This window comes from Amblyomma americanum, chromosome 7 (genome assembly GCF_052857255.1).
Source record: "Amblyomma americanum isolate KBUSLIRL-KWMA chromosome 7, ASM5285725v1, whole genome shotgun sequence".
In the NCBI taxonomy this organism is placed as follows: Eukaryota; Metazoa; Arthropoda; class Arachnida; order Ixodida; family Ixodidae; genus Amblyomma; species Amblyomma americanum.
The window spans coordinates 159,820,280-159,836,236 of record NC_135503.1 but is presented as its reverse complement, the minus strand read 5'-3'; the positions used below and the strand labels follow the sequence as shown (position 1 = coordinate 159,836,236).

At 46.7% G+C, this 15,957-nt stretch overlaps 1 protein-coding gene across 8 annotated transcripts in view; it reads right to left on the bottom strand.

Annotated features, from left to right (window-relative positions):
* The window catches only part of LOC144096722 (medium-chain acyl-CoA ligase ACSF2, mitochondrial-like), an 841,787-nt gene that overhangs the window by 183,637 nt on the left and 642,193 nt on the right, over positions 1–15,957 (bottom strand). For all 8 annotated transcript variants that reach the window (XM_077629569.1, XM_077629571.1, XM_077629570.1 and 5 more), the window contains one exon: positions 4,890–5,038. In XM_077629569.1, the coding sequence (XP_077485695.1) occupies positions 4,890–5,038 (149 nt within the window). The remainder of the gene's footprint in view (positions 1–4,889; positions 5,039–15,957) is intronic.

Sequence of the window (15,957 nt, the reverse complement as noted above, 5' to 3'; positions counted from 1 at the left end):
AAATTCTTTGACACGGCCCTGGTTGCGTGAGTGCTTCCCAAGTAACTTTACCGGAAAAAGAATTGAAGTTCTTGGATAGGGAAATGGTATGACGGGGTCGCTTTTGGTTTTCGGCACGTGTGGCATGGCAGTTGTATTTTTCTCTTTCATTTATCCTGATTGTGAAAGCATATATATTTCTTGCAATCTCAAAAAAATCCAGTATAATTTTGCACCAGTGTGTGACCCTTTTAATGTTTTCTCGTGTGTGCGCGCAACTATTTGTGAAAGAAAAACATATTTCAACCGAGACCAACCAAAAGAAATCGCACTCAGGGCAAAGATGAAGGCAAGAAAATGTTGAAGAAGAAGCGTATGGAATTCGGCTACCTGCGTCGCAATTTGGCGCCAGCATCACATTCTGTTAAATTGCATGCCTACAAGGCCCTATTCCACCCAACGCTAGAATATGCTACCGCAATATTTGACCCTCATTATAATAACCCAATCACGATTCTCGAATCAATTCAGAACCGCGCTATAAAAGCATTAAAAGCACAGCTTCATCTACCGACCCCCCTCCACCTCACGCCATCGTAAAATAGCCCTTCTCTCTTTCTTATATTTTATGACTAGTTGCCACCAGAAAACATTATTATCAAACCACCCTACCGCTGTTTCCACAATGCTCCCTCTAACGCTGTTTATCCTCCACGTACACGCACAGTAGCATACCAGCAATGCTTTTAACGAGACAGCCTTAAGGAGCTCATGTAATAATAATAATAATAATAATAATAATAATAATAATAATAATAATAATAATAATAATAATAATAATAATAATAATAATAATAATAATAATAATAATAATAATAATAATAATAATAATTGGTTTTTGTGGAAAGGAAATGGCGCAGTACCTGTCTCATATATCGTTGGGCACCTGAACCGCGCCGTAAGGGGAGGAATAAAGGATTGAGTGAAAGAAGAAAGGAAGAGAGAGATGCTGTAGTGGAGAGCTCCGAATAATTTCGACCACCTGGGGATCTTTAACGTGCACTGTCATCGCACAGCACACGGGCGCCTTAGCGTTTAGCGTCGATAAAAACGCAGCCGCCGCGGTCGGGTTCGAACCCGGCTGCGTTTTTAGAAAAAATCCGGTTTCGTCGGCGTCTTTGGCCGTGAGCGAAAAATGGCGCATCTCGGTGGACACCTGAACCGTGCCGTAAGGGAAGGGATTTTAATGCGACAGCGTTAAGGATTGATTGATAGATGAATTGATGGATTGACTGATGGATTGACTGATGGATTGACTGATGAATTGACTGATTGATTGATCGATCGATTGATTCATTGACTGATTGATTGATTTTTGCTTCCCTTATGGTGCGATCCGGTTGTCCAGCGAGAAATGTGAGACAGGCGTCATTTCCTTTCCATAAAAGCAATTGTTAATTTTCCTTCTCTTACGGCCCGGCTCGGGTGTCCGCCGAGATTTGTGAGACAAGCGCCCTTTCCTTAAATTGTCCAACGGGCCACGCGTCGCGCTGAAAGGGCGATTGCGTTCCGTGTACCCCTCAGCAACGCTGCGACACGCTGTCGCGTCTCACTGTCGCGTTTCGCTGTCGCAAAGCTGAAGCATCCTCCAAATTTTTTTTCTGAACTGCCAGTGACAGGAACCACCTGCCTGAACGCATTGCCACCATCAGTGACCGGTCACGCTTCAAGTCTGCAATCGAACCCCATCATCCAAGCCTTTTTACATAAACATATTTTGCCATCAAGCTATGTCCCGGCCAAGGACGTTTGAGGTATCGAAACTGAGGGTCAATACTACAGAAAAAAGAACACGCCGAAGGTTTTAAAAAGAAAAACTAGAGCTAAAAATATAACTCAAACTCAGTGTCAGTGCATCGATGCGAAAGCAGGGTTAGATTAGTTTATTTCTAAAAGAATGAGTTAGACAGTCAGTGAAACTGAGGCGGTGCTAACATATTGGTGTCCAGTTTTGGTGATGAGCAGAGCCTCAACGAAAATCATCTCTGGTAGTCGTAAAGCCAATTTAGAAGACAAACAGCGAAGTGAATGAATGACCGAGTAGAAGCGCGAACTTTACCCTGGCTTCGTTCGCGGTCCAGGAGAGTAAGTACAAGGAGGAAAAAAAACGAGACATGAGCTGTATGAATGACCCTAAACAGCGCCCATTCAAGCGACACGTTTTTTTTTAAGTGCGAGCTCACACAGCTCGAACCATTTGCCTGAAAGTGCTGTGCTTTGTGTGCGATATTTTATACTGCTCAAGTGTTTTTTGTTTCGTATATTTGCTGCCCTCGACTGCTAATAGAGCCAGGTGAAAGCGCTCGTCCCCTTGTCGTTCTTCCCCATTAGTAATCACGGATAAAAGCGCTTTACTGCTTCCTTAAACACTGAATCACCTAAGCGCCTGCAAGTTCTGTCCGATTGTTCGTACATTTTTCAGGACTAGCGCGTACATCGATCATCGTTCTTCCATACAACGGATGAGATTTTCGCCCATTTTGCAATAATCATCAAGATGGCCGTCAGCATTGTTTTGTTAATGCTGGCAGTGTTCTCGTCATTTACATTGCGGCTCCTTTCTGTTTGGCCGATATATGCAGACACACACTTGAGATGTAATCCCAGGCAGGCCAGTCCGTGAAACGATAGACGCGCTCCATCCAGCGCAGCTCTTTTCTTCATTTTGTGAGGAAAGTGCAGGCTGTGCCGAGCTCACAAGGAGAATATAAACATTAACGCGTTGTTATTTGGCAACTCTTCAAGATAAAGAATTAAAGACAGACAGTGCCTTGTTTTTTCATCTTGCCCCCTTCCCGCGTGTCCTTTGTTCTGGCGACTGTTGTTTTGACTCAGTTGTCACTCCGGCCTGATTTACCTTTGCTGAAAATGTTTTCGATGTCGGCCACGATGTTAAACTTCCATTTTGAACCTGCTTTTACTTCAATTTTTTAAAATATTTCTTTCGCTGCTACTCTTAGTCACGCTCCTTGTCTACCTTTTATTTTGTTTTCATTGTACACCATCTACGATTTCTTTGTCTGGTGTTAAGATACCTTGGTGTGCTCATGGTGACCGCACTTAAGGTAAACTCAAAGGTTGACGATTTGCATAAACCATCTTTCTTTCCTGTGTCCTATTATTTGCGCTTCGTTTCTTTTGCCACTTGGCTCGTGGATGGCGTACAAACGCTTCTCTTTGAATAGAGTGAATTTGTTGACAGTAGTTTCAACGCCTAGACTATCCGTTCCTCTGGTTTCACCACATATGTAATAATGCAATAGCGGTAAAAGTACGTGTCGCAGAAAAGACAGTGTAATCGTCGTCGTCCGTGAGAGAACGACCCTGATGGAAGGAAAGAATTCATAAAATTGAGCTAGAAACAAAGGTAGATCGACTTGGGCACTGAACCCACGGCCTTCGGATTGCGAGACGGGCATGCTTCTCCCACGCAATGAAGTCTTGTTTGTTCAAGCTGAATAAAGGAGTACATAGTGAATGGTTGCGGTCTTTGCCGTAGTGAAGTGCCTTAGAGACATGTACTGATGAGTAATAATAAGTATGCTAATTAGGTAACTGAGCAGTCAACGCAGGCGAAACCCGATACCTCTATCGGATCCCACTCTTAAAGGTGCACTAAAGAGAAATCTGAACTTGTATTTTTACCGCGGGAACTCTATGTACATGTTCCGGGCACTCTAAGAAACTTCAAATTATTGTTTTTGGGGCCGACTGCCCTAATGAAATAGTATCATACCCCTGTCACAGCGTCGGAGCGCTGCTTCGTCAGGCTTAACACCTGGGAAATCGCCTTGATATCTGAAAAAGAAGGCCTATTTGCCTCTTGAAACTTGGTGAGAGGCTAAGAATAGACAAATCGAAGGGGAATACAACAGTTTAGAACACCATATTGCTTCTAGGGATTAGCGACGAAGATATTATCGCTGTGAAGCGGGCGGGCAGGGCGCCGCCATGTTGTCAACGCAATGTACGCAAGCAACGCAAATACCGCAACGCAAAATTGATGCTCGTAATGCGCTTAAAACCAGTCTGGTACAATTTTATAATTATTGTACAGACTGCTTGCGTTAAAGTTTAGGCGAATAATGCTTTTTCATGCTTTTATGCCGTGAATGTATCGTGTACGAAAGTGCGCTTTGCGCCGCTCGAAGCAACGCTAGCAACCTTGGGCAGCGCTCGAAGGCCCTCGAAATCTCGATGGAGTTCCACGCTGCTCCGTTGACTCGATTGACTATTTACTCAATGGCCATTGAAACTGCCCGTGTAGCAACACTCTATCGCCCTTGAGTCGATAGACTATCGATTCGAGGGCCTTTGAAATGCCCGTGTGACAGGGGTATCAAACATCCTGGCTCCCGAATTTTTTTGAACTCAACGCGGTAGGTAGGCGGCATCAACCAACGCGTGGAGTGCCTTTCAGAAAGTCCAGTGCCGGCTTCACTCTCGCTTTTATTTAGTTTTCTAGGTTTTTGTGCATAAACAGTTTCAGGCAGAGACAATGTAGCCGCAAATTAGGCCCACGGAAATAAAAATACACGTGGACTCTGATTTTCGTATCACTCCCTCGATGGCAGAACGACAAGCCGCCACGGGACTGGCTGAAGCGTTGGTCGACTCCTCTTGCCTACTGCGTTGGGTTAAAAAAAAAGACGGGTGCCGGGACGTTCGATTTACTTAGGGCAATCGCCGCATGAGACAATAATTTGAAGTTTCTAAGAATGATGGGTACGTGTACATCGAGTTCTCGCGGTAAAAAGACGACTTGAAATTCTTCTTTAGCGCACCTTTAAAGGCGAAGCTTCGAAGAATCGCTGTGGATGGCGAGAAAGCACGCGTGTGGAGGCCCTTGCCTGTACTTGTCGATGCAGGCCAGGGTGTGAGCAGGAGCGTTTCCGGGCTGTAGGTAGACCGTTGTGATGCCCTCGGCTATGCCAAGGATGGAGAAGTCGATGTGTCCGAAGGCGTGGTATAACGGCATCACGCAGCACATGACGGTGCGCTGCGCACGGGAGACCGGTTTGAGAGAGATTAGATAGCTTTAGCGCAGCGCGTACAACTACCGCTTGACACATAGTTGATGGATGGATGGATGGATGGATGGATGAATGGATGGATGGATGGATGGATGGATGGATGGATGGATGGATGGATGGATGGATGGATGGAGGGGTAGATGTATGAATGGACGGATGGTTGATGGATGGACGGACGTGTGGATGGATGGATGAAAAGACGGACGGACGGAAGATGGGAACGTCCCGTCTGAAAAGGGGTGGCGACAGTTGCCACATGCTAGGCTTTCTTTTCTCTATATTTCTTCAACAGTGTTATAAATTATCGTACAGCATCTACCATGGAGCCGTCAGTGACATCATGACTCAAGCACAAGAGGTTCCAATTCCTTAATTGCCTAAAAGGCAATTAAGGAATGCAAGTAGCGGCCTCCTCGCATTTAATTTCTACAAGGCTGATTCTGTGGTTTGTAGGGGCGTGCGAATAGTACTTTTCGGAAACTAACCTAACGCGAAGAGTCTAGATAAAAATTGAATCGAATACGCATCGAAAAATAATATCATTATTCCCTTATGTGCGAATATTTACTTAAAACGAATATTCATGTGAAACACCGAGGTGCTAGCGACGGCGTTAGAACTCATCCAGATAAAGCTACAGCATTCGAAAGACGCAGCGCAGCAAGAATTCACTATATTAAGAATGTGTCAGTCATTTTATGCGCATTAGAAAATTTGCCGTTTCTGACTGATGACGACGGCGAGCAGACTAGTGCCACATATAAGTTGATGAGAGAAACGAGAGTTATGAGCTCGGGCCTCCGATGCCAGGCACGCACGCAGTGTTTTCCGAACCTCGCTGATCGCTGTCGCATGGGGCAGTCTTGGAGGCCACATGTTTGAGCATCATAAAGGAGGCCAGACGAATGGACCGCATGACAGCGCTGAGCACTCAAGCCAATCATGGCAGTGTGCTATGTGGCGCCGGATTGTTTTTTTGTTTTTTGAGCAGCCGTGAAGAAAGCTATACGGAGCGGTCAATGTGCACTTCGTGTTAGTTTTTCGAAAACTATTTGAAAACTTGAGGTGGTTTTCCATCCGTTTTGAATATTTTTAAAATTCGCCATTCCATTCTTTCAGCCCGTCCAAGAATATTCAATTCGATATCCGAACCATTCAAATATTCAGCCCCCCCCCCCCCCCCCCCTATAGCGGTTTGACCATTGCGCCATACTGTGGGGGAGTCAGTGCGTGTCCCGCGTGTCATTCCTTTCTCAGGAACTGCTGCGCTCTTGGCAACCCTAATTGAGTCGGGGAATAAGATAGCCTCCGCAGAAGTAAAATGAGATGCGCCAGCATGGGAAAAAAATTGCCAAAAAAACTGCTGTTGAGCGGACGCCTAAAAGAAGGCCGCCACCGTCTGGAAGACGTTCAAGTAAAGAGCGTTAGCTTTATGGGCCATGCGTAAAACGAGAGTATTTCCGCATCCAGCGGGGCCAGTAAAGGAAACCGTGAGCGCTTCGTAAAATTAACAACTTTTCCACCTACGCGAGCGATCGACGCCTGGCGCCACCTGTCAGGGAAATTACGATGCACGTCTACCCGTTGTCGAGTTACTCCCCTTCAAGATACGTCCCAAACAGAATTTGTTTTGTTTGGGGGGTCAAGGTAGGCGTAGATTCAGCTTGCGGTGCGATATGGTAACGCTTTAATGAGTAGTTGCATGTATACAATGTATACGTATTATTCAATTGTGGTTTTATTTCTATACCATAACTCGTAGGATTTTATTTGGCCACCAAATTCGGTACACAACTGTCCCGGTATGGGTGCCCTCATTGTCGGAGTATATATGACCAAACGAATGTACACATTGTAGATGGCGCTATAAGCCTCAATGCAAGATGTGCTGTTTTCTAGTTCCTGTTACAGATGGCGCTGTGATCTCAGGGTGGTAGCAGGCCCACGAAATCTCGAAACGTAATGAGTAGTTGCTGCCACAGACGGCGCTGTGATCTCAGGGTGGTAGCAGACCCCACGAAATATCACAACGTGATGAGTAAGAACTAACTCCCTAAAAAAAAAGCGTCCAGTTGGGAGTCGGACGCATTACACCATGCCAACCGCTAGGAAGAATGCCTCTCATACCCAAGCAACACATGTAATCGGCTCAATATTAGACATGTATTGGCAAATGCTGGTCCTTCTAGGGCCAGCGTAAGGCCATCCCTATCCAGTATTGGGCCAATTAACTGTGCTGCTTGGGTATATTAATACGGTATAAAAACTTTGCATTCTGACTCTCATGGATCGCTCATCTATGCATAAAGTACATTAGGAAGCTAGTCTATGGTGCAGACTGAAGGTTTGCACTTAATAAGCGATAAGCGCGGGCGCCATACTTGTTATCAAAAAGCGAGGCATCTTTTACGGTCGGGATGCGCAATCATACTCAGTATTGCTGCGATGACGTCTAATCTCTTCACCTAAACGTTTGGCGAAATATGCAACCGCTTGCAGACAACCTGTTCAGACTTGCGTCCTCAAGACCATGCCTTTGCTGAACGGTTGTCAGAGCGAGCTTTGGCCGAGATTTACCTTTTGCTTCCCAGTAGGAGGTAGCTCTGCTTATAGTCAGAAGATTTAGTGAAGGAGGAGTCAGTGCGATAGGTGCACTTCACAATGGACCATCTATGCGGAGGAAGTAGAATCGCAGAATAAGAAAGGCTAATCCAACCTGTAGCATACAACAACTCAACTAGAATCGCCCCGTGAAGACGAGCGCACGCTGTTGACTCTCCGCCGAAGCAGCAGTAAACTGGGAATTTCCCTGCTTTGGCAGTTTAAACGAAGTAAACAGCGGCCATTAAGGAGTAGACCGTGGCCGGACAGAGTAAGATATCAGGTTGACTCTTTGCGTGCAAGCTGCACTTTATATGTTGTGATCGTCAGATGAGGTCAGTCTAGGGTTGTAAGCTCTGTACTGAATTTTCCTGGGCTCTGGGCAACTAGAACACTATCATGGGGTATTCTGCGCTACTAGCGAGACACTAAGACGAATACCGACCCCTCGGAGCCGTGACTAAAATGCTTAGACCCTAATTTCGAGGCCACCAACCCTCTCGCGTTGTTCACAACGCCGCACTACTTACCTCTCCATCGCGCACTTAAATACGCAAGCTCAATGTCACTCTTGAAGAAGGAACCGAGCCGGCATAGAACGTTGGCATATTTATATTTAAACAAGTTTTGGTAGGAGATGAGCTTACACTAATTGTGCATTCCTCTGCAAGGCACACTGAGGAAAACGTAGTCCAATCATTGATCACAGTAAAAATTGATTCCGCAGCCCTTTCTGTGTGTATTAGCCGGCTTCTTGGTCCGGCTTCAAAAGATCCATTTATGGCGAGAAAATTAAATTAAAAAATTTTCCCGCCAGTCGATTGAAATTCGGACGTCTACGACGAGGAGCTGTTTGACGCCGTTTCGAAGTCTATGGTGGCGTAGAGTAGCCTCTGGAATCCACACCCCAAGTTTACATGCAACATTTGCCAGTGGCAGCGACACCTATATTTAGTTTCGTTTGCCGTTGTGTGCTTGTCTCTGTGGCGACACACTCTGCGCATATTTCCGTGTAGCCTCCACCTTGTTATCATCCGGCCCAGCGTAACACGGCCACACTCTGGATGGCGTTATAGATAGAACACAGCGCCACCGCTTCGTCACCCGAGGCATGCGTCACCGACGTTGGCTACAAAAACAGGCTGCCCGGCTGGGAAGGACGGGTTTTAAAAGCGAAAGCTTTACTACTCCAGCCAGCGAGCCATTTTGGCTCGTCGCGCACTTCAGTCGTATGCGCGTGACCTGAACTTGAGCCGCTGTTGCCTGGCAACGCTGCAGCCGCGCTCCAACAGATGGCGCCGCCGCCGACGCCGCTGCCGTCGCCGCTCGCACCACCAGATGTGGTCCTATATATATATATATATATATACATACAGTGTTGTGCGTTTTTATCGTGAACACTAAAAAATTTCCCTGCCTCAACCGCTGGCTCATTTGCCGTGAAACTGCACACAGAGCTTGCGTATTATGGTAATTTTTGTATCGTAGCAAGTTTGATAACGGTACTTACTTAGTTGAGACGTGCATGATGCGAAAACGTAATCGTCTACGTAGAGATCGGCAACCTAAACCCGCAGAGGACGCTGTTTCGTTGAAGGGCGGCAGTGGCGCCACCTGTTTTCGACAGCGAAAAGCATCACAAGGCCGCTGATACGAGCGTTGCAAACAATATTCTTTGAAAGGTAAACCCTCTTTAAATCTGTTGCTCTGATATTTTTTCCACTCAATTAGCCGAAAATGTTGCAAGCGCTTCAGTTGAAGCAGACGAAACGGCCGCCACGGCATATTCAAAGGGCCGCGCTTCTCGAAACGCTCGCCTCGGCGGCCTTGAAGAAACGCTTTCGACTGCCAAAAACAGATGGCGCCACTGCCGCAGCTCAGCGAAAAAACAACGTCTGCGGGGTTTGGTTCGCCGATCTCTATCTAGGTAGACGATTACATTTTCGCATCATGCACGGCTCAACTAAGTAATTACCGTTGTCAAACTTGCTACGATACAAAAGTTACCATATTACGCAAGCTCTGTGTGCAGTTTCACGGCAAATGAGCCAGCGGTTAAGGCGGGGAAATTTTTTAAAGTGTTCACGATAAAAACGCACAACACTGTATATATATATATATATATATATATATATATATATATATATATATATATATATATATATATATATATATATATATATATATATATATATATATATATATATATATATATATATATGGGCTTCACCTCCGTGTATTGTAGTCGTTATGGAGAGCGCGAAAGAGACGCCACAACGACAGAACGAAGCAAGGAAGAGACAATGCACTCAAGAGACGCCAGAAGAGCGCGACGCACGACTTGCGAAGCGTCGTAATGAAGATGCGGGTAAAAGAAGCTGTGCCACATCCCGAAGTGACTCTTCAACTGCGGAAGAGACGGGTTGGAGTTCTCGAGGGCGTCGGAAAGAGACCCTGCGTAGACGACATGCCGAGGAAACGAAGCTTTCGTAATTCAACTAGGGTTAACCAGAGCTAAACCACAGCCATTTTTTTCTTTCCGCTACCGAGACGAGCTTAGCGTTGGTATGCTCGTCCGCTGCCATAGTTAATCGAATAAACAGTTATGTTGTTATTTTGGGATTCGTCCTTCAGCAGGAGCAACATCCCACATCTATTTTTTATTTACATAAAAAATAAAGGAGAGGTTGGCCCAGCATAGCGGCTCCGGCTACACCTTTTCACTAAATCGTAGCAACCATTTGGTCCAACGATGTACAGTTCAACATAACATAACACAAAGACAGATAGTACACAACATATAAACCAAACTACAAGCGTCCGGACAAGTAACATTAATGAGCGAACAAAAACGCCTTGAATGTTGGAACAGTACAAAATACAATGTACATAAAAGAAAAGAACAAACAAGGACAGCAGAACAAAAAATAAGCTTATTTGCAGTAGATGCCGCAAAAGTAAATAGCAACGGTATTGAAGCACTCATTCACAGAAAAACAAAAAACAAACAACGCTTGTTTGCAGCAAACACAGCAAAAGCAAATCACAAAGATAGTAAATCACTCACGCACAGAGAGGTAAGAGCTCTAGCATTAACTACAATTCTGCGAAGCTAGTATTTCCCAAGGACGTCGCTGTCCTCCTCAAGGACTGCTATCAATGCCACAAGTGCTCGCTTTTGCAGTTCAGATGTCGGCCATGGGCCTATGAGCTTTTGTAGACTTAGGGGTCTTTTGTGAAGAGCGCTCGAGTACCTTTTCAATCGCGAACTGCGGCTGTCGCGCACTAGGCTATCCAATAATAGGTGAGCCATATACTCATTTTCTTGGCCACAGGCACACCCTGGGCTGTCTGTGCAGCACGTTCTGCTAAGCCGTTCCTAAACGCCAGCGGTGAAGAAGCGTTTTTAAACTTCTGCTGATAGATGCTGGAATGTTCGACCGCAGCAATGGATCGATATAATGCAGTTCAGAACCTGTGTGTTTGACTCAAAGCACGATTTCGTTCATTTCATTACGCATGGTCTTCAAGAAAGGGTTCAATGCGCCTCTCGATAACGGAAGGCCAGAAGGGCATTGGTGTTTGCTTGCCTAGCTGCGGCATCCGCCTCACTGTTTCCAGTGGGGCGTTCTGTGGCTGTTGGCTCCTCTAATTGTATAATGAGCCTCTCATATCCCTTAATTTGTCGTATAAGGCAGAAAAAGTTCCGAAAGATAGGTAGGCAATAAATTGAAAGAAAACAGACGTGATGAAGAAACACTACTTTCCCTGACGTCTCGGCCAGGGACCGGCCGAAACATCAAACAAGTACAGTATTTCTTCGCCACGTCAGCTTTCCTTCAAGTGCATATATACACATAATCTTAACTGCTTAACTGTGTCAGCCCGAAACTTAAATAATTAATTAATTAATTAAGAGCAGAATGGCTCGCCCTCATTCCAAGGAACCCGAGAAGGGCAGTGGCGCATCGCATGACCGCGGCACCAGTGCGCCAGGAGGCGTAGGAGGACTCCCAGGGATAAAACCCTCAATGAAGCAACATTAACGAAGCGCTTAGAAGTTTCCGTTTTCTCCCCTAGCGCGCCTTCTGATAATCGATCCTCCCGTTGGCCGAGGCGACATGGTTAGCCCACGCTTTTTGCTTCCGCAGCAAAGGCCGGTGCCATTGTCGGAAGAAGAAACTGCGCTCCTTTTTCTTTTTTTGCGACATAGTTTTGGAGGGAAGCGTTTCTGGAGCTTTGACGGTGTTTACGCGATGCGGCGACGCCGAGTTTCTGTTTCTCGTACGGGTGCAACAACCGCAGAAGCAGCGAGAAAATGTTTTTCATCATTCCGCTCGGAAAAAGCAAAGCGGCTTGGATAAGGATTAAATTCGTAAAATCGGCCAGGAAAACATTGGCAATGCGCCAGATCCGCGTCTATCCGGAGTGAGTGGCCGTTCCATAGTAGTGTTTTTTTTTTCGGAGGATTTGGTGTGACGCGCGAGCGAATGCAGTCATAATGCCCTTTGGTATGCTTGCAGGCAGAGTCGTTAGCTTGCGGGCTATAAAAGCCGTGCTTCTCATTGCCTGAACCCTGCCGTTCATGCTGCTGGCCTGCTGCAGACGCAGCTTTGATGTCGTGGCGTATTGGTTTTGTTGAAGTCGGACTCGTTCGCGGGCTCGAAAAAAAACTTGCGATTTATGTTGTTTGAGCTCCGAAATTTACGCTGCTCGCTGTGAACGTCTACCTTTCATGCTACGCGCATCGATGGACGTATTTTTGTCACCAACTCGATACTAAAGAGCCGGTTGTCGCTGTTTGAGCAACGCTATTCATGTTGCGCGCATCGCTGGGAGTATTTTTCTAGAAGTTGGACTCCTTCGCTCACAAACTCGATACTAAAAAGTCTGTTGTCGCTGTTTAAGCGACGCTGTTTATGTTCCGTGCACCACTGGACGTATTTTTCTAGCAGTTGGAGTCCTTCGCTCACGAACTCGATACTAAAGAGCCGGCTGTCGCTGTTTGAGCAACGCTGTTCATGTTGCGCGCATCGCTGGGAGTATTTTTCTAGCAGTTGGACTCCATCGCTCACGAACTCGATACTAAAGAATCTGTTGCCGCTGTTTGAGCGACGCAGTCCATGTTGCGCGCATCGCTGGGAGTATTTTTTTAGAAGTTGGACTCCTTCGCTCACGAACTCGGTACTAAAGAGTCTGTTGTCGCTGTTTGAGCAACGCTGTTCATGTTGCGCGCATCGCTGGGAGCATTTTTCTAGAAGTTGGACTCCCTCGCTCACGAACTCGATAATAAAGAGTCTGTTGTCGCTGTTTGAGCGACGCTGTTTATGTTCCGTGCACCACTGGACGTATTTTTCTAGCAGTTGGACTCCTTCGCTCACGAACTCGATACTAAAGAGCCGGCTGTCGCTGTTTGAGCGACGCTGTTCACGTTTCGCGCATCGCTGGGCGTATTTTTCTAGCAGTTGGACTCCTTCGCTCACGAACTCGATACTAAAGAGCCGGTTGTCGCTAAATGAGCGACGCTGTTCATGTTCCGCGCATCGCTGGACGTATTTTTTTAGCAGTTGGACTCCTTCGATCACGAACTCGATACTAAAGAGCCGGTTGTCGCTGTTTGAGCTACGCGGTTCATATTGCGCGCATCGCTGGACGTATTTTTCTAGAAGGTGGACTTCTTCGCTCACGAAGTCGATACTAAAGAGCCGGTTGTCGCATTTTGAGCCACGCTGTTCATGTTACGCTCATCGCTTGACGTATTTTTGTTGCAGTTGGACTCGTTCGCTCCCAAACGCGATACTAAAGAGGCGGTTCTCACTGCTTGAGCGATGCTGTTCATGTTGCGCGCATCGCTGGACGTATTTTTGTTGCAGTTGGAATCGTTCGCTCACAAACTCGATACTAAAGCGGCAGTTGTCGCTGTGTGAGCGACGCCGTTCATGTTACGCGAATCGCTGGACGTATTTTTGTTGCAGTTGGAAATTTTCGCTCATGAACTCGATACTAAAGAGTCTGTTGTTGCTGTTTGAGTGACGCTGTTCATGTTGCGCGCATCGCTGGACGTATTTTTGTTGCAGTTGGAATCGTTCGCTCACGAACTCGATACTAAAGAGTCTGTTCTCTCTGTTTGAGCGACGCTGTTGATGTTGCGCACATCGCTGGACGTATTTTTGTTGCAGTTGGAATCGTTCGCTCACAAACTCGATACTAAAGCGGCGGCTGTCGCTGTTTGAGCGACGTTGTTCATGTTGCGCGCATTGCTGGACGTATTTTTGTTGCAGTTGGACTCGTTCGCTAAAGAACTCGATACTAATGCGGCGGTTAAATTATCGCTGTTTGAGCGACGCTGTTCATGTTGCGCGCATCACTGGACGTATTTGTGTTGCAGTTGGAATCGTTCGCTCACGAACTCGATACTAAAGCGGTGGCTGTCGCTGTTTGAGCGACGCTGATCAGGTTGCGCGCTTCGCTGGGCGTATTTTTGATGCAGATGGACTCATTCGCTCAGGGACTCGATATTAAAGAGTAGGTTCTCGCTCTTTGAGCGACGCTGTTCACGTTGCGCGCATCGCTGGATGTATTTTTGTTGCAGTTGGACTCGTTCGCTTAAGATCTCGATACTAATGCGGCGGTTAAATTGTCGCTGTTTGAGCGACGCTGTTCATGTTGCGCGCATCGCTGGACGTATTTGTGTTGCAGTTGGAAATGTTCGCTCGCGAACTCGATACTAAAGAGTCTGTTGTTGCTGTTTGAGCGACGCTGTTCAAGTTGCGCGCATCGCTGGACGTATTTTTGTTGCAGTTGGACTCGTTCTCTAGAGAAATCGATACTAAAGCGGCAATTGTCGCTCTTAGAGCGACGCTGTTAACGTTGCGCGCATCGCTGGGCGTATTTTTGTTAAAGTTGGAATCGTTCGTTCGAGAAATCGATACTAAAGAGTCTGTTCTCGCTGTTTGAGCGACGCTGTTCATGTTGCGCACATCGCTGGGCGCATTTTTGATGCAGATGGACTCATTCGCTCACGGACTCGATATTAAAGAGTCGGTTCTCGCTCTTTGAGCGGCCCTGTTCATGTTGATCGCATCGCTGGATGTATTTTTATTGCAGTTGGAATCGTTCGCTCACAAACACGATACTAAAGCGGCGGGTGTCGCTGTTTGAGCGACGCTGTTCATGTTGCGCGCATCGCTGGACGTATTTTTGTTGCAGTTGGACTGGTTCGCTTAAGAACTCGACACTAATGCGGCGGTTAAATTGTCGCTGTTTTTGCGACGCTGATCATGTTGCGCGCATCGCTGCACGTATTTGTGTTGCAGTTGGAATCGTTCTTTCACAGACTCGATACTAAAGCGGCGGCTGTCGCTGTTTGAGCGACGCTGATCAGGATGCGCGCATCGCTGGGCGTATTTTTGATGCAGATGGAGGCATTCGCTCACGGACTCAGTATTAAAGAGTCGGTTCTGGCTCTTTGAGCAGCCCTGTTCATGTTGCGCGCATCGCTGGACGTATTTTTGTTGCAGTTGGAAATGTTCGCTCACGAATCGATACTAAAGTGTCTGTTGTTGCAGTTAGAGCGACGCTGTTCATGTTGCGCGCATCGCTGGACGTATTTTTGTTGCAGTTGGACTCGTTCGCTAGAGAAATCGATACTAAAGCGGCAATTGTCGCTCTTAGAGCGACGCTGTTCATGTTGCGCGCATCGCTGGACGTATTTTTGTTGCAGTTGGAATTGTTCGCTCACGAACATGATGCTATAGCGGCGGTTGTCGCTCTTTGAGCGACGCTGTTCATGTTGCGCGCATCGGTGGACGTATTTTTGTTGCAGTTCGACTCGTTCGCTCTAGAAATCGATACTAAAGAGTCTGTTCTCGCTGTTTTAACGACGCTGTTCATGTTGCGCGCATAGCTGGACGTGTTTGTGTTGCAGTTGGAATCGTTCGCTCACAAACACGATAATAAAGCGGCGGCTGTCGCTGTTTGAGCGACGCTGATCAGGTTGCGCGCTTCGCTGGGCTATTTTTGATGCAGATGGACGCATTCGCTCACGGACTCGATATTAAAGAGTCGGTTCTCGCTCTTTGAGCGACCCTGTTCATGTTGCGCGCATCGCTAGACGTATTTTTATTACATTTGGACTCGTTCGCTTAAGAACGGATACTAAGGCGGCGGCTAAATTGTCGCTGTTTGAGCGACGCTGTTCATGTTGCGCGCATCGCTGGACGTATTTGTGTTGCAGTTGGAATCGTTCGCTCACGAACTCGATACTAAAGCGGCGGTGGTCGCT